Here is a 19,497-nt window from a genome sequence, read left to right on the forward strand (position 1 = left end):
GTGAAAAGAAGGCTTTTCATGGGTACCAAGACGAAATGAATTCCTCACCTATGGACCCTCACATCCAACACAAAGATTTCTTTTAGAAGAAAAATAAACTTTGGAGCGTTCAAATTTGATATGCAAACAAAACTGAAAACTATATGCATGTAAATTATTTTAAAGATTGGTAAATTTAATTATTATCTAAAGAATAATAACTAAGTATGCAGATGATTTTCTTTTTAAGTTTTCTTCCTTCTGACCAAATTGGTGAGAAGCGTGATGGTATTTACAAGGCAAGGCAACAGCCTAAGGTCCACCAGCTTTTGGGAAGGAGGACAGAAACACACACAAAAAATATTTAGCAGACTATATACTTATATATGCATGTTTAAAAAATTGGGTAAATACTAAAGATGCAGAATTATAACCTACATTTATAAACTAGTGGAAGAATAAGAACAAAATAGAAAAAAAAAGTGTCAACACAAGGAAATAAAAAAAGAAGACGGAAGCAAAAAATATACAAACTACAATGGCAAAAACAAATCCAGATGCATCAGCAATCTTATTAAATGCATATGAATTAAACTCAGCTATTAAAATGGATTTTTCAGAGTTAATCTTAAATTTTAGCTCTATGCTATCCAACAGGCATTCCATCTTTTGCACCCTTTCTTTCTCCTGGTGAGGGGGAGAAATCAGAAGTCACAAGGGATTTCATTCCTAGTTTAAAAATGAACACAATCCAGATGAATGACACCAGATAAATGATACCATTTGTACTCTAACTGGCTTCTTTAGGACCTGGGTTTGTCCCCAGCCACACGTCAACCACGAGTCCCTGCAATATACTAGCTTTGGCCTCCATTGGTGGGCTTATCCAAGCTTTTTAACATGAAGTAGGAAATTGCTCTTTAAAAGAAACTTCAAGCCTTAATACACACCAAAAACACCTCAAGAAAGCCTATGTTAACACCCTTTTAACTTACCACAAGGCCCTGGCTATGCTGATGCTATCTTGCTGAGGCATGCCACACGGACCAGTAATGCATGAGTGATGGAGTCTTGGTGCTCTATAATCTCTCAGGTTCGCCTACCCTAGTATTAGCCTTCCCTAGTTATAATAAAATCTTCAGGCCTGTGCCCACCATTTAAAATTAAACACCAGCACTTACTCCTATTAGTTCTGAGCAAGAATAAAAAGTATGCGTCTCTGAATGTGCTTCAAAGTATGAAGTTCAGTTATCTCATACTGAGTACCTAGACTCTTCTCAGGAACTTTGGAATTGCATTCAGCAAGAGTGAGCCCTCCCCACCATTGGCCCCTATACACATAAACACAGACACATTCTCTCCCTCCCTCTCTCTCTCTCCTAGACAACTGTCCTCTGTCTACGATACTGTTGTCAGACTTTGTTTTGTTTTGTTTTGTTTTCATTTTTCTTCTTCCCAAACCTTTGGAAATGAACTTTGGTCCAAAGAACTAAACTCATCTTTTTTTGTATAATTGCTAGTTTTAGCTCTTTACTTGATGACTGATTAAATCCTTAATCCTAAGATCATCTCCATATTTTACTTTGTAATACAGTCAAAACTTTTTTTAAAGCTTAACTAATTGGAATCATTCAAAACAACAACCTTTGATCTTCCTTTTGTTTTTTTTATTTCTTGCATTTAAAATATAGACTCACAATAGCTGGACATTAAAAACTGTTAGAATTATGACACATCAAGAATAAAAGCTCATTTTTGTTTTAACCAAAAATATATTGATCTGTATTATATTGAATGGAACTGTTGAAAAAAATGTGCATGTGTACATCTAGCATATGAATACAAATTCATATCTGAATATGCTCAGGAATAAGACAGTAACGAAAATCCTAATATGATTGACAAACATATTACTAAAAAGCAAGCATAGATAGCAGAGGTTCATTTAACTGAATATGGAGGAAGTTTAATAAAAGCTATTTAATATTTAATTTAGAATCTAGTAGGCATAAGCGAACTTCCCTAATAACTATGCTGTTTACTGAGATCATAGAAAGTGTGGAAATCTTTACCCATGATTTTCAAGAATCTCTTTTCATGAACTACAAAAAGGCAATTCCCTTATGAGAGAACAGAAATTATCTATATACATGAGATTCAATGCAGCCACACTCTCCCAATACATAAATTATTATCTTGAGAATCAGAGAGACATCAGACAAGAGTTAAGTACTTTAAAATATGTCAGTGCTTATAATCTAGCCACTGATGCTACCTAAATGTATCAGTTTTAGTTTTAAAAGAGACGCTAAATGATATGGTGTCCAACACTCTCATTTTAAAAGTCCAGAAATTAAGCCAAAGAGGGAAGGGAACTTGACCAAAAAGAAATAGTAACTGAAATGTATATAAAACTCAAATTTCCAGTCATAATCAAGAGCTCATTCTATAAATTCACATGGTTTTGAAGTGACCAGTTATGCCAGGAATCTGATGGATTAGGTACTGAAAAAATTTATTAAATACAAGCAAAACACAACCTATTCCAAAAGTTTTTTTCCCAACAAGAAGACAGAGAAGACTCCCAGACAAACTGAAGAATTTAACTTTTTAAACCATCCTCTGTGCTTCAAGAAGTAACAGGAAAAAGGAAAACTGCCTCACCCCTTTATTTAAACAGAAAGGTAAAATTTGAAAGACTGATTATCCTCTAGAAGTAGAAGCCAGATGAAGAGAGTTTGCACTGTATTGAGAGTAACTAGCTCTTTCTCAACAGGGCACAATCTTTCACATTGTAAATTATAAAATCTTAATAAAAGCCTGACATTTTGGGTCAGAAAATAGAAAATGACTTCAACTTCTAGTTTTCTTCCCTAAAACAATGGTTATTTACCTACCTCTCAATGCCAGCTTATGTGTGCACACAGCACACACACACACACACACGCACACATTTTACAAGGTACTTACGGAGCTGTACAGATAGCCTTCACCATTCATGGCCACATAGAGGCTGGCCTTCACTCCTTGGATAGCCACCACACGCAGGCCCACAGGAATTAGATTGAAGAGGGCTGGAGAGGAAAAAAGAGAGGAAAGAATCAGTGACCTTTGGAATAAATCATCCTGCTTCTCTAGATGACTCTTTTGAGAATTAAAAAGTATAAACTGAAATTAGTAGGGAGAGAGAGGAAGACTGAGGGGATAAGGAGAACTGGCTTCTTGTCTCTGAACTACCTTTATTTTGTTTGTTTGTTTTTGTTTTTAAGATTTTTATTTATTTATTCATGACAGACACAGAGAGAGAGAGAGAGAGGCAGAGACACAGGCAGAGGGAGAAGCAGGCTCCACAGAGAACCAGACGGGGGACTCGATCCCAGGTCTCCAGGATCACGCCCTGGGCTGCAGGCGGCGCTAAACCACTGCGCCACAGAGGCTGCCCTCTGAACTACCTTTATTTTTTTTTTTTTTATTTTATTTTATTTTATTTTATTTTTTTTTGAACTACCTTTAATTAACTCTGTGACCTCAGGTAAATCCCATAAACTCATCTCTAGTAAAGGGGTTACGTTACAAGGCCTCTATGGGCCCCATATTTTTGTTTCACAAAATGAACACATACTTAAATAGTGTAATATGATTTTTTCAAACAAAAATAATTTGAACCTAAATATTTTCAACAGCAGAAAATGCCATTGCAGTCATAAGTAATAATAAAATATGATCTTTATAACCTATGCCAGAGCTTTTTATTTTCAGATTTTTCCCTGTGGTCCTAAACATTGCCTTGAATACAGGAGATAAACATAAAAATCACTAAATCATTCTTAGCTATATTGGTGGAATGAAAGCATTTCTTTTTATGGCTCAATTATTTTACAGGTAAATGTAGATATATATAAAAGGATCAATAATTGATAGCTTAAGCTCTGATGGACATATTTTATATCTCAGAACATATATATATATGTATACACAGATATATATACATATGTATATATACATGTATAAAACCACTAAAACCATTAAAAATTGTTCAATTCAATTCAATTCAATATCCTAAGATGAAATGGGAACATGCTTGTAGTCTTTAAATATTTGGGTTGTCCATCAGTGAAAATATTCAACAGTCTACATGAAGAAGGTATTTAAATACCCGAAAGAAAAACAAGAAGATAATGTTTTTCTTCCAACAATGTATTTTTTATGAATTGTATCTCCTTAGCACTACTCTAGTTGTCATCGCGATTATAAAATGAACATAAGCATAAAACATTGCCCCTTCCCTGAAAAAATTCAGATTACATAAGGGAAGAAAGTAATCATATAGGCTCTACAGGTGGCAACATGGCTATGGACTAAATATCTCATGGTGGCATACATAAGGGCATATACCTATAGTTCACTTTTAACATCTTGGTTTAGTTGGAAGTTCTTATCCCTCTTTTCTACTGATAAAATATCCATCGGTTCTGGTCACCTTCTTAGTTTTGAATATAAGATGTATGAAAATCCACCCAAAGATTACCAGGAATGCCTAATTATCCTTGGCTTCTCTCAACTTGAGATGGTAAGTTAAACAACACACACACAGAGTATTTGGCTTCCAGACAAATGTTCAGTTGATATTTGTAGAGGATCAAGCCTAGGACCACAGCTTTATTACAGCAGGTTTTAATTCCTAGATGCTTGACACTGGATCAGTCTTTTTGCCTCTTTGAACCTGTTTCCTCATTTGAGATGAAAGTTAAGACTATATCTTATGAGATGCTCAAGAATTACTAGTTGGCTCAATTTGAATATGAACTGGTTTTGTTCTTCCTATGTTCTTACCACTGTCCTTGTGCTACTGAAATAACTTAAGAAGTATAAGACCTTAAAGTCTAGATGGGGAGAGAAACCTAAGACATATGGAATATTCTGATACAGTGTATAATTTATTTCTATAATTAAATGTAATATATGCATTCTATTTATATTCTCTATGTTACAGAAGTTCAGGAAAATGGAAGATCTGTGTGGCCTGAAATATTCAGGAAATGTCTCACACAGAAGATGGGACCCTGGTTGACACTCAAAGAAAGGGCAGAATTTGGGTAAGTCAAATATGGAAAAACATTTTAGTGGGACAAGATTTTAGGTGGTTCTGGAGAATAATGTATGTGCACAGAAAGGAACTGGTAAATTGGATTTGATTCATACTAGGGAGAAATGAGAATGAACACTATGTAGATAAAGTAGGGATAAATATCTGACTGTCTGTCACTCTAATCTTGGAGCTCTAAACTTTGCCAAACAGAAAACGAGAAACGTGACGCCTAAGGATTTGAACAGCAACAGATCACAAAGAAAGTGTGAGATTTGCAGACAACATAGTTTCTAAACTCACCACTCAGAAGCTACCTAGCCCAGAGCCGTTTATTTAACCTCTGCTTTAATTTTCCTCTCTGTAAAATGAACATAATAATCCTTATTGCATAGCATTCATAGAAGAATCAAATGCGTTATCATATGCTTGAAAGGTGTTTTCTTTTTTTTAAGAGTTCTTTGTCATTAATCTGTTAATCTTTTGCTTGTCAAATAAGGTTATCATAGGGTCTAATGTAAAAACTGACACCGTCTCATTAATATCTATAGAGTTTATATTCAGAAGATTGCTTAATACTTTAAAAATAATACTTTATTTTTATGCAACACTGAATTCTCAATTCATCACTGTATTTGACCCTCAACCGCCAACACTATGGGAACATTTAGGACAGAATGATTATCCTAATTTTAGGACAAACAGGTTCAGAGAGGTAACCCAAGTGAAACTGGCCCTGAACAAAGGTTTTCTGGGTCTCTCATGTGGTTATCTGACTAAAATATTATGTTCCCTCCTTCTTTTTTAAGTTTAATTTCTCCTAATATCCATTATTGTCTTTTCATAAAATAAGACTACTTATCTATACTTCCCTACATATCATGCAGCTGGCTGTGGTTATGGACTCAGTATTGGTCAGTGAGATGTTTGCAGAAAGGTCTCTGTTTACATGAAGACTCTGTCCTTAAAACAGCTTCTAGGTTTCCTTTACCCCTTCTCAGCCCTCTGCCTTATTGCTGCGTGGACTGGGATGGGGATATGTGTGTGGATCAGTTGAGACCATGAAAACAAGGGCTACTCCCAAGGGAGTGGTGGCAAGCAAGCTGAAAGGAGTTGGTTGGGTCTCTGAGGGTTTTGTGGGGCAATGGCACTAAGCCAGCATTCAATTACCAAGGTCTGGCTTTTATGTAAGAAAAATAAGGTCTTGTTATTTTAGTCTGTGTCATGCAGAGCCAACCCTATTCCTAACCGATAGAGATTGGTAAAGAAAGCAGAGTTAATAGCAAGGTACCAACAAAATGGAAGGTACTTCTACATGGTAAATAAATGCAATTACCGGAAAGTATCAAGTTCAATGACAATTCTTATGAGAAAGAACAATAAAATCCAAAATTGTGCAGAACATCTTTCTAACCTAAAGATTTCCCAGGACAAAAAAAAAAAAAAAAAAAAAAGATTTCCCAGGACAAATGCTAAGAACATGGGTCCATTTAACTGACACAGTCATAACAAAGCAAATTCAAAGCTGTTCATACTTGAGAGTGTGAAAATTACTAAAGTCAGGCAGGGACAAAAGCAAGACTGTGAAAGTCATACATGAACCAGAAAGTGATAATGGCTTTTAGATGGTATGCTTTGGAAGATCTAGAAAGTCTGTAAAAAAAAAAAAAAAAAAAAAAAATCAGTAAACATTTTGGAATGAAACTTTTTAGTGGTAAGAGCTAAAAACTACTCTCTCTGGGAGGGTCTGCATCTACCCCCTAAAATCTTAAAAAGTGGCAAATGATGTACCTTTCTCTATTATCCATCTTCCTGTGGCACATAGACTCTAGCTCACAGGAGCCTTTGCGAGAATTCCTCCCATGTCTCTAGTCTTCCTGTCCACCCTCTCAGCCACAGCGTAACTTGTAGTAAGTGGGCCACATCATTGTTGAAGTCCCTTGTATCTAATCATGCCATTACCCTGCTTACACCTCTAGGGACTACACAAAGTCTACCCTGACCCTCAGCACCCTTCAGAATCTGGCTTCAAATGGCATTTGGAAGTCTATCATCTGCTACTCATTCCATTCACCATAACCAGCTTTATAGAATTTCCATTTCTTACATTCCCCCCTAATCTTTAATGAGGCTAAATTTTGTTTTCTTCTGTTCTCTCTTTTTGAAAAAGCTGTCTTCACTATTCAACTGCATCATGAGTCTTACCCAAACCCTTCTGAGATAGCTGTTTCCTTTTCTGTGATTGTTTATTTCATAGGTATATCTCTATAATAGCATTTGGAATATGGTATCATAGTCATTTGTTTACACATCTGTTTCCACCCCTAAAATGAAAGACTTCTGAGGGTAGGACTCTGCAATTGCCAAGCTAGTTATATGTACATAACTTACATTCAATAAATATTATTGATTATAAAAGTCATGAAAAGTCACACATTTCCAGGGTTTGTGGTTTTCTTATTGAAATAAAAGTGTTTTTTTTTAAGGTAAAAAAGAAATTAAAAACTTAAAACATCTCAGCCTTACAGTAAAAGTTATATATACTCACAGCCTACATTTTTGCTACATGGTACTATTCCTTTGAATATATTTATTTGTTGCTTCTAGTAATTTGATCTCCCTCTTCCTACTTCTTAATTCCATAGTCTTACTTACTTCATTCTCTCTGCTTAGATTGCTGTTCTCCCCATATCTTCATACTGAAAACCCTACCATGCTTGAAATGACATACCAAATACCACATGGTTTTTCTCACTCCTAACTGCCCTTGTATTTAGACTATTCACCACTATTTATAATTTTTCCTTTAAAAAATATGTTTCTCTTCTAACCACAGCTAGATTGTAAGCTCTCCAAACAAATACCACACCGAAACCACACTTGTATAATATGGAGAAAAGGAGAGAGTGGGAGAGAAAGAAAAAGAGAGAAACACAGAGAAAGAGAGAGAATGAAAGAATGAACAGGGTAGTATTTATAATATATATATTCAGGACCCAGTAGACATTTGTTAAAGACTACCATTATAAGCCAAAGAGAGTTCAAGCATCGAATCTGACATTCAAGTATTTTCTCATTTTTTTTCCTTTCCAAAAGGAGTGTTTCATTCTAAACCTTTATGTAAATCTGACTCTTATATTTTGAAAACTGAAATAACAGAATTGGTATTCTTGGGATCCATATGAAACTCAATCACCAAACCACATGGATAAATGATCTAAAAAAGGTAATGAGGGGAAAGGATAGTTTCTACAACAAACGGTGCTAGAAAAACTGGACATTAACATTCAAAAGAATGAAATTAGACAAAAATAAGTCAAAATGGATTAAAAATCCAAACATAAAACCTGAAACTATAAAACTCCTAGAAGAAAATATAGGGGAAAAATTTGTTGACATTGCTCTTGGCAGTGATTTCCTACATATAACTCCAGAAGTGTGGGCAACAAAAACAAAAATAGACAAGTGGGACTACATTAAACTAAAAAGCTTCTGTAAAGCAAAGGAAATGATCAACTGAATTAAAAGGTAATCTACAAAATGGGAAAAAAATAATTTAAAAACTGTATAAGCAATAAAATATTAATATCTCACATATAAAGCTTCTGTAACTCAATAGCCAAAAGCCCAAATATCCAGTTAAAAAAGCCCCAAAGATGATATACAAATGCCCAATAGGTACAGGAACAATGTTTCACATCACTAATCACCAGGGAATGCAAATCAAAACTATGCTGAGATACCACCTCATACCTATTCAAATGGCCACTATTAATTAAATAACTACTGTTGACAAAGATGTAAAGAAATTGGGACCTTTCTGCACTACTGGGAATGTACAATGGTGCAGCCAATATAGAAAATAGTATGGAGATTCTAAAAAAATTAAATATGGAGCCATCATACGATAAAGCAGTCCACTCCTGGACTATATGGAAAAGTTGGTAGCAGGATCCCAAGAACATATATGCCCTTCCATGTTCATTGCAGCATTATTTACAATAGTCGAGATATACCAACAACTTAAATGTCCATGGATGGATAAGTGGGTAAAGAAAATGTGATATATAATAATGGAATTTTATTGAGCATTTTCAAAAAAGAAAATCTTGTCATATAGGATAACCTCGATGAATCTGAATGTCAGTCTTAGCATTATTCCACTGAGTTATTCCACTTACGTGATGTATCTAAAATAATTAAACTCATGAGAGCAGAGAGTAAAACGGTGGTTGCTAGGAGCTAGAGGGAAGGGCAAAGGATAGCTGTTATTAAAGGATATGAAGTCTCAGTTATGCAAGATGAATAAGTTCTAGCAATCTCCTATAAAACATGGTGCCTATAGATCACATGTTAAGAGTAGACCTCAGGAGAGTAGATCTCATGTTAAGTGTTCTTACAAAAAAAAAAAAAAAAAAGAAAGAAAAGAAAAGGGGCACAAGAAAATTTTGGAATTGATTGGTATGTTTATTCTTCTTGATTGTAGTGATGGTTTCATGAGGGTGAGCCTATACAAATACTCAACAAATTGTGTACATTATATATGTTCACAAGATATGTATAGGGTTTTGTGTGTGTGTGTGTGTGTGTGTGTGTGTCAAACATACTTCAATAGAGCTATTTTTTTAAGTAATGAAGGAAAATGGTAAAAAAAAAATATACAGATGAATCACATTGATACACTCAGTTCTCCACTTTTCCTTGTATTTATATGCTTTGCCATATGAATTTGCAATGCTCTAGAAGGATATACTGTCCTATCCATTGACACTTTGCTCAGCCATGTGACTTGCTCTAGCCAATAGGATGTTAGCAAATGCAAGCAGAGTCTGAAAGAAAGAGCTCATTATTCCCATTTGTTCATTTCTCCTCTGCCACTGCATTAAAAAGAACATGCACAGACTAACCACCAGTCCCAGGAAAAAGATATAAGATACTTAAAGCATAATAAAAAGGCCTCAATAATCCAGCCAAAGCAATTCTAGGTTAACTGACAGATAACTGCTGACCCCTAGATATGTAACTGAGATAAGATCAACAGAGCTGCTTGGCCAGCCACCCCAGACACTTGAGATATAAACACTGATGTTGCATGCAATGGAGGCTATGTGATTGTTGGATACATAGTATTATTATAATAACATATAAATGACTAGCAAAAGTTATTTACTGAGGCAAGTAGTTTATGGATTTGAAATACCTTGATACCATACAACATGAAACATGAAACATGCATCATGAAAAGATGTTCAGAGTATACACACAAATAATGGAAAAGAAGTGCATATATTTGTATCCATCAAGTAATTAATTAAAATATTTGATTTCCCTAGACCATATCATCTTTGCGATAGCTTTCAGCTTTTTTTTTCTTAGCTTTCAGCTTTTTAAAATTTAATCTTTTGTGACTTATTTTCTCACTCTACTCATTTTTGTATCTGATTTTCATTTCATCATGCTATATTTTTTTTTTCTGAGGGAACGCCTGAAATTGTATATGTTTTAGGACCTAAAAAATTTCAGTCAGTCTCAGGTTGAAATTTAAGTGGCAGGAGAGAGTGAAAGAAAAGTAATTCACAAGATAGGAAAAGCTAAAGAGATTATATTCATGCAATGCCTACTTCTTTTCAGGCATCATGCTAGGCATTCTGACATGCAAAATGTCACTTTTAAAATAAGTATCTCACTACTTGGCTTTATTTCAGAGTATAAAAAGTCCTAACTTCTTTTTTGGATACCAAGTGAATAAAGAAGGGAATAAAAAATTGTCATCATAAACTTTAGGGTATGATTCCATAGCCTTATCCAGTTGAACTCTCATATGGTATCTTTTAAGTATCTCTATAATGTTTCTGATTCAAAAAATAAGTATTCTTTCCATAAATATTTATAGAGCACTTAGTATATGCCACATGTCGTGCTTAGGATGGGGAAATAGTGATGTAGCCAACAGATGTGGTCCCTGGGGGATAAACCTTCACCGTAATCCTTCCTGAGGTCCCTATTATTTTGTGGGCAACTCAAAGGCCCTGGAAACTGTATTATTATCCTTTTTGCCTTGCATCCTGGTCTCACAATCCACTATTCAATACTTGCCAAATAAATAAATGAATCAGCAGTGGTTTCTCTTTAAGGTTGCTTATGAATAGCTTTTCTTGGTCATATTTCCAGCATGTAAGAAAATTAAACATGCAAGAAAAGCATGCAAGAAATTAAGCATGGAAGAAAAAACTTAAAATATTTACCACACATAGAATATATTTAAAATGGAATCTATAGGGAAAGCCAGAAAATTTACATGATGCAAAGTTTGAGAGGACAAAAGCATAGGATACATGGGGCTGGTGTGTGTGTTTGTGATTGGTGATGCAGGTTTTAGAAGGAATGCAAAAGAAAGGAAGAATTTGGGGAAATCTGTTATAATCAAGATATTAGACCTTTTGTAAGATTATACCAGACCTGAAAAAAGTGCCTTGTAAAAGTGCTGTGTTCTCTTCTAACCTAATTTCTATCTGTTATCTACACAAATAATTCTTGTGACAAAAAAAAAAAAAAAAAAATTCTTGTGACCAAAAAAAAAAGGGTAGCAATCAATCCCAAACAACAGAAAGCATTTACTGTGACAACCAGCAAAGATGCAAAAGAGGAGAGGAAGAGAGGAAAAGAAAGAGAAAAGAAGGAGAGAAAAACTCATAATGAATTCTTCCTTCCAATATCTTCCCAAGCAACTCTAAAGATGGGTTCCTTATTGCTTATAATAGTGAAGTTATAAAAGAGTAGTCATGTTTTCAAGTTCTGGGTTAAACCTGAAGAATGGGAATGGAAAAAATGTATTTTGTGACCCAATAAAACTTAAGTTAAATTTATAGTGGAAGATACTGAGGGAGAATAGAGATATTTGATTTTATAATCTGTATACTTCAATATCAAATTGTCTTGAGAATGATCATTTCCCACACATCAAAATGTTCTCAATAAAGATACTTATTAGAGTGTGAATAATATGGAGGATCCCTGGATGGCTCAGGGGTTTAGTGCCTGCCTTCGACCAAGGGCGTGATCCTGGAGTCCCGGGAGTGGGTCCTGCATCAGGCTCCCCGCATGAAGCCTGTTTCTCGCTCTGCCTGTGTCTCTGCCTCTCTCTCTCTCTCCCTCTGTGTGTCTCTCATGAATAAATAAATAAAATCTTTAAAAAAAAAAAAGAGTGCAAATAACATCATATCCTACAAAAATCTGAACCTAAAATTAAGTTGGTACCAGGTTATTTTTCCTTACAATCTTATAGTCTCCTGTAATATTTGTAATTATAGTATTCATGGTAACATTTATAAGTCACTCAATAGGCTTTTTCATTAGTCATGAAAATAATATTTATTTCTGGCCTTTATTTATCTTTTACTAAGGTCAATTTTCCCCCCTCTTCATTTTCTATAGGAAAATGATCTTTTAGAATAGTCGACAAAGTAAGAGATAGATAGTCTGGGCTCTTAACTCCTCCAACATAAAAGTGGCCATATAAATTATGGTACAATGGAGTATTCATTCAGGCAAATTAATTGCTGCTTCATCCTAATTCCACAGCATTTCACAACACTTACCACGCTACTATTTCATATTTATATGTTTGCCTGAATCTCCCAGCAAATAAGGAATTTTTCAAGAGTACGAGAGTGTTAAATACACTTTTTTCCATCCAAGGTACATTGCACAGTAGAAGCCTAATTAACTGTGGTCACTGAATTTAACTCTCTAAAATAGCTTTCCTTCTGGAATTTAAGGGAACTATATGATAGTCCCTATTTGAGCTTTTAAGGAAACAAGACTAGGAGGAGAATTGAACTTGCTGGACAGAGTTCCCAGTCATGAGCCTTAGTCCTAACATCTGACAGCTGTGTGACCTTGGTGACTTGATGTAATGTAACCTCACTGAGCCTTAGTGTCCACACTGAATGCTTCACTGACCTGTTATGATGATAAAATAACACTTTTAAAAAATATTTGTCAAACTATAAAAGTACAAAGTTATCACTGATGTGGCTAGAGCTTTCATGATGGGGGTGGCAAGGGATGCTTGGGTCATCATCTCATATTAAGTTTCTTAAGGTGTCATGGCAGAAAAAAAGGCACCGTTTTTCATCTTATATTTTTAAGATTCAATGAGCAAAAACGACTGTATATTTAAAATAAGACAATGAAAACAACGTAAAAATCAACATACTTTAGGCTATAGTGATTCAATGCTTTCAGTCTGATGCCTTACTTTATAAACAATTGGTCAAATAATACAACTGTCTGATTTATTTTCTCCACTGAATTTACTAACGTATGGAACTGATGAGTGGGTTGGAGCTTAGAGACTTAAAATTTTTCTTCTAAGCATTGGCTGAGAGCAAACCTTGTGAATTTTCAAACACAGTGAAAATGAGCAACATGATGATCCCCTTCTTGGACAAAAGCTAGTAGAAATGTTGCCTTAAGCCTGGCAGAAATCCTGCCATTGGCTTTTAAACCTGATATTATCATATAACCTTTCCTGTGTTACTTCAGAGATGTTCAGAAACTTGCATAATTAACAAGTCAATTCAATGTGATTCTTTTTTTTGTCTTAAGATGAAAAATGAAGCATGTCACTATTGATAATGAAAGCAAATGCCCATCATCATTCATCCTCCGCAGCCAATTTGTCTTATACATCAGACCTGTTTTATCATCCACATGAAGAACTCTGAACAGCACAGGTGTCAGTCCAGATCAAAGGGTAGAAACATCCTCCAAGATATCTTTTATGTTTCAAAGGTTTTAAATTTGCATCTTCCACAAATCTTCCATCAAACAGTACATTGCCAAAACTGGTACTATGGCCTCTCAGTTTTATTCATTAATTCATCACACACATTCCAGGCACTGTGCTAGGCACTTATAATACATTGATGTAAAAGACAGACTTACTACCTGTAATCATAGTGGTGAAAGTCTATAAAACAGAAAAAAAAAAAAACCCAACAACTTCCCATGTGAATTCTGCAACCATCATTTCAGAGGAGGGCACTGAATCTCATAGATGTGCTTTTCCTGGGGTGTTGAAGTCAGCCAAGAAAGGAGTAGGATGTGAACCTAGACTCTGGTGGTTGTAAAGCTACAAAATATTGTTGCTCTTAAGAAATAAAAGAGAATTTCTAGTAACCACAATAAGTATTTATAAAGAAAGTGAGAAAAAAAATGGAACTATAATAAATAAAATTGGAAGCTTTAAAAGAAATTTGTCAGCCAAGCAGAAATTCCCCATTTAGAAAGCACAAAACCTTCAGTTCCTCTTAGTTAAAATTACACAAAGACAACAAAACTTACTTGCTTGAGATGTTTCAGATATACACAACCAAAGCTTCGCACTTCATTATCATTAATTATCAAAACAAGAAAGCACTTTTGAAAATTCAGGCATACAATACTGATAAGCAATTATATTTAAATAGTGGAAAGTCAGTGAAAAACCCACAAGAAAACATTCACCATTCCACTCAAGTTATACTGACATTGACACTCAAATGTTCTACTTACTGCTCATGACTGAGGTTATGTGTGTGTGTATGCCTTATAATCTCTATATGGTATAATATGTAAATATAAATTATATTTCTGCTTCATTCCAAAAATATTAAGTGGATCTATAGAAATAAATGTGGTAAGTTTTTTATTTATTATTATTATTATTATTATTATTATTATTATTATTATTATTGGAGAGTGGGAAAAAGAACTTGAAAAATAAGAGGTTCAGTATTCTCTACCTTAAAATCTCCTTCAGCTCATTTCTCCTATTGTACCTATGTACAACATTTTTCCAAAGTACATTTATTTCACCTATCACTCATTTGCAACTGCTTAGTAACATTCATTGGTTTTCCAAATCCTAAAATACAAAGTGCAAACTTCCCTTGGCATCAGGTAAGCACCCTAATCTATGATCCTGTGATACCACAACATAATTTCTTTGCTAAACCTATTAGTCAGTTAATTTGTCCTCAACATGGAAGGAGCTTTCTCCACTTAGTAATTCTGTGCCTCTTTATCTGAAATGCAGTTCTCCTGATCTTAGCTTACACATTTTGTTCCTATTCTTCAAGGCTCAGTTTAAAGTCTACTTTGTCTGAGGACCATGGCTTTTGGGGATCTCTTCCATCTCTGAAATCTAGTGATTTTTTTTCAAATGACTTGGCAGTATCAGTGCTTTCTGGCATTATTAAGTTTTGCCTTACATAAAGGTTCAACCTTTGTCTACTATTCTAGGAGCAGCTAGAAAGCCGGAGTTGTATGGGAATCATCTTTGTGGCCTAGTAACTAGAACACACTTCTCCCTTAATATGTTGGTGTTCATAAAGATGAAGCATGCATATGACAGGCATATGTGAAACTCCCATCACTTTGTCATAGCTGCCCAAAAACTATGTCTTCAGAAGACATGTGACGCTAGGCCACAATGACTGTTGTAAAATTTTAGTGATATCCAAACAAAACAAACCAAAAACAAAAGAAAAACAATTTAGTGATGTCTGCCATGGACCCCGAAGGGGCCATTTACCTGTCATCTCCAGCTTTTTTTTTACAATATAATACTAAGGAATATTCCATAAAAGTATAGCAATGATATTATTATTTAAAATAATATCTGATTGTATAACTCTGCCTCAAAGTTTTTTGCTTCATACTACAACCTTCTGGGAGTTTTGTTTATTTGTTTTTAAATTCTGATATCCTGGCCACACCCATACCCACTAAATAAAAATCTTCAAGATTGAATCCAGGCATCAATATATTTTTTTTAACTCCTCATATGATTCCAATGTTCAGCTTGCTAAAAAGCAATTTCATATTCAATATGTCTGAGGTAGTTCTAACCAGCTCCCAGATGATGCTGTTCCTTATCAAACCTTACCAGTCAGTAGACCAAAGCTTGTTGTGGCTAGTATTGGCATCTCCCATGGTTTACAGAAAAGGCAAAATCTTTGGCCCCATCCAAGACCTACAGAATCAAAATTTGCATTTTCACAAGATTCCCAAATGATTACCATACACTTAAGATTCAAGAAGCACTGTTCTAAAACAGTGGTTCTGAAAGTGTGGTCCTGTGAACTTGTTAGAAATTCAAACATGGTGCACCTGGGTGGCTCAGCGGTTGAGCATCTGCCTTCAGCTCAGGTCATGATCTTGGGGTCCTGGGATCGAGTCCTACATCAGACTCCTCATAGGGAGCCTGCTTCTCCCTCTGCCTGTGTCCCTGCCTCTCTCTCTGTGTCTCTCATGAATAAATAAAATCTTAAAAAAAAAAAAAAAGAAATACAAACATTCAGCGCTTCTTCCAGATCCTTCTGAATCAGACACTCCGGGAGTAAGGGCCCAAACTCAGTAGTTTCACAAGCCCTCCAGGTGATTCTGATGCTCACTACAGTATAAGAAGCAATGTTCCAGAAGAAGTCACTGTTCTTATACTTGACTACACTTCAGAACCAACTGTGTTATTTTAAAATATTGATGCCTTGATTCCATTCTCAGAGATTCTGATTTTATTGACCTGGGCATAAGATTTTTTTTTTTTTAAGTCACCCTGGTGATTCTAATGTTCAAAAATTTCGGAGCCAGTGTTCCAGAGGACTTTGACATCAGGGGGAAGTAGACTGTCTTCCCTTGCATCTTGATAAGGCTTTCCCAGCTTAGATCACCAGCAGGCTCAAAGGACTAAGAGACCACGTGTAACTGTATTCATTCCTACCCACTCCGAGGGAAATTCCAAGTGCAGTGGGGTTGAATCCTATCCAGATTCAACTTCAGTCAAATTCCCTTAAAAACGAGAAGGCTGAGTCTAGGGCTCAGCAGAGTGTTGAAACTGTATATAGGCACCAAGAAAACCAATTATACAATTCTTCATGGCTCTGCTCAGCCTTACACTCTCCCAGAAATTACTCTTGTTCACACTTCAGGCAGCAGAGATTTCTCCTCTTCGGACTTTCCAACACACTCTCTTCCACGAGGGCAAGTTTGATATTATATACTTTAAGTCTTCACATATAATTCCCATTTTGTAGATAAGAAACTAAGGTTTCAAAGTGCTAAGCAAATTGACCAGGTGTATACAGCTGGTAAATGGAGAAATGCGTGTTAATTTCCATAAACACAGAGATGTCTTTGTCTCTGAAATTGTATGAGATACTCACACCACCACATTGCTTCCTCAAGGATCATAACTGATCCTACTACATACTGAAGTAAGAGTAAAATGATGTCTTTTGCCAATACCAAAGTAAGAGGAAGCAAAGAGAAGCTCTCTTTAGGGTATTTTTAAAAATTCAATTAGAATACGACAGAGTGGGCTTAGTAATGCTGAACAGACATATTTTGACATGGGAATGTGCTCCACACTCTGTCTCAGTGTCAGGAAAAGCAGATGTACTAAGTGCAACCTCACTAGATCTTGGCGGGATGCCTGTTCAGTACCACTCTATCTAGGCTACTGAATAATACATGGAAATATATACACACACACAAACACACACATCCTACACACCTCAAACTTCCCAAGTCAGATACATGAAACTGGCCACGGGATTAAGAATGTTAAAATTATTATATAATGGTTTACTATTTCTAAAAAAAATTATTACTAAAAAATACTTTAATTTACAATGTAAATACATCAAACATATTGAAGAAAAATCCTCTCAAGTTCAGTGTTTATACCATCCTAAAGTAAACCACCATAATATTTTATAAGTAAATTGTACTTCCTTTTTAATACTTTAAAAAAGTGTTGTGAGAAAATGTAGTGGTATGATTTAAGGGAACGTTTATTATTAACCAGGAAAGAGAAATATTAACCAGGAAAGAGAAATTCAGTGTAGAGTGGGTAAAACCATTAATTCTGGAACTAAACTCACTGTGTTCAAATTAGATGGGTCTAGCATCTAATATCTCATGTGACCATGAGCTAATTATTTAAACTTCCTCTGCCTCAGTTTACTCATCTTCAAAGTGGACATGACTAAAGTACCTGTTTTATATAATTGTTATAATACTTAAATGAATGAAATTTATAAAATTACTCAGTGAACATTCACTATTATTCTCTGATATACCCCAAACTCATATTAAAAAATAATACTTGGCACATAGGTGACCATTTTATTTTTCCAAATCCCTCAGGGAAAATATATAATTCTTCTTTTACAGTTCAGTGTAGTATGTCCTGGAAAATGTCCATCCGCATGAGAATGAAGTTATGATTTATTCCTTAATAAACTGGTAGGTATAACCTGATACCTAATCAAACCAGAAACATATGAGAAATCCCACTGCCATTAATTACTATCTCTATTAAGTTTAAGAATGTAAGCAAATCTGAAAAATCTCTGAAGCAATAATTTGTATTGAGGACTGAACACCAGATGTAGATATAATGGAACTGAATTTTCCTTACTCTACCTTGAACAAATCAATCTCACATCTCAGAACCTCAGGAGCAGGTAATTTCAGGGAGATTTTAATCATCTCTAGTTTATCACAACTATAATACCTTATTCTACTACTTCAAGGAAATTACCCCCCCCCCTTTCTTCTTACTTTTTAAGCACCTGAGTATATGGTTTCTGTTCCCTACAAAATAAGCTTAAGTTTAGCTTCTGGTCCTAGTTGAATAATAAAAACAATGGCTCCTTCTCTCATGGGTAAATGTATCATTTACATACTTTCAGAAAATGATGCCTCTGTAATTATCACCATGAATATATATTCACATAATGCTTTGAAGATATATTTAAAACTATGCAAGAGTGTTTACTTTTTCTTTTACTATTATTGCTCTAGAGTTCACTTTTCCAGACTAAGCATACTCAATTTTCTTCTTATTTTCATAATGGAAAATGACTTCCTTATCCATCCTTTGAAGTCTCTTAAATTGTCTGTCATTCTCAAAACAAAATGCCAACGTGATTCAATTTGCATTAATCCTTCAAGCTGGGTGTTGTTCAACGAAGTCATATTCATATTTGATGGGGTTGTTCTGAGAATTCACTTGCATTCATTTATTCAACGAATGCTGACAACCTAATATGTGCCACGCACGATTCTGGATGCTGAAGATACAGCAGTCCAAAATGCAGACAAAGCTCCCTGTCTCTGTGGAGCTTTTATTCTAATTAAGCTTTTCAATTTAAATGGTAGTGTGATTATACTATTATTACTATAAATTAACCTATCCATATCCATTATTAAGCCATTACTCATTATTAAGGCCTTATTACATGCCAACACAGAGATAAATCAGATGCAGTCAATGACCTCAAGGCACTTATAACCTAAAGGAAGTAAGTTACATACATAATAAATACATACAGATGAAACTGTATAAATTTCTTAAGAGATGTAGAGCGTATGCGGAAGAA

General features: G+C 34.9%; 1 protein-coding gene across 3 annotated transcripts in view; it reads right to left on the minus strand.

The window, feature by feature from the left end:
• The window catches only part of FGF12 (fibroblast growth factor 12), a 543,450-nt gene that overhangs the window by 180,169 nt on the left and 343,784 nt on the right, over positions 1-19,497 (minus strand). For all 3 annotated transcript variants that reach the window (XM_072807854.1, XM_072807853.1, XM_072807852.1), the window contains one exon: positions 2,950-3,053. In XM_072807854.1, coding sequence (XP_072663955.1) covers positions 2,950-3,053 — 104 coding nt within the window. The remainder of the gene's footprint in view (positions 1-2,949; positions 3,054-19,497) is intronic.

The sequence above is a fragment of the Canis lupus genome, chromosome 31 (genome assembly GCF_048164855.1).
Source record: "Canis lupus baileyi chromosome 31, mCanLup2.hap1, whole genome shotgun sequence".
NCBI lineage: Eukaryota > Metazoa > Chordata > Mammalia > Carnivora > Canidae > Canis > Canis lupus.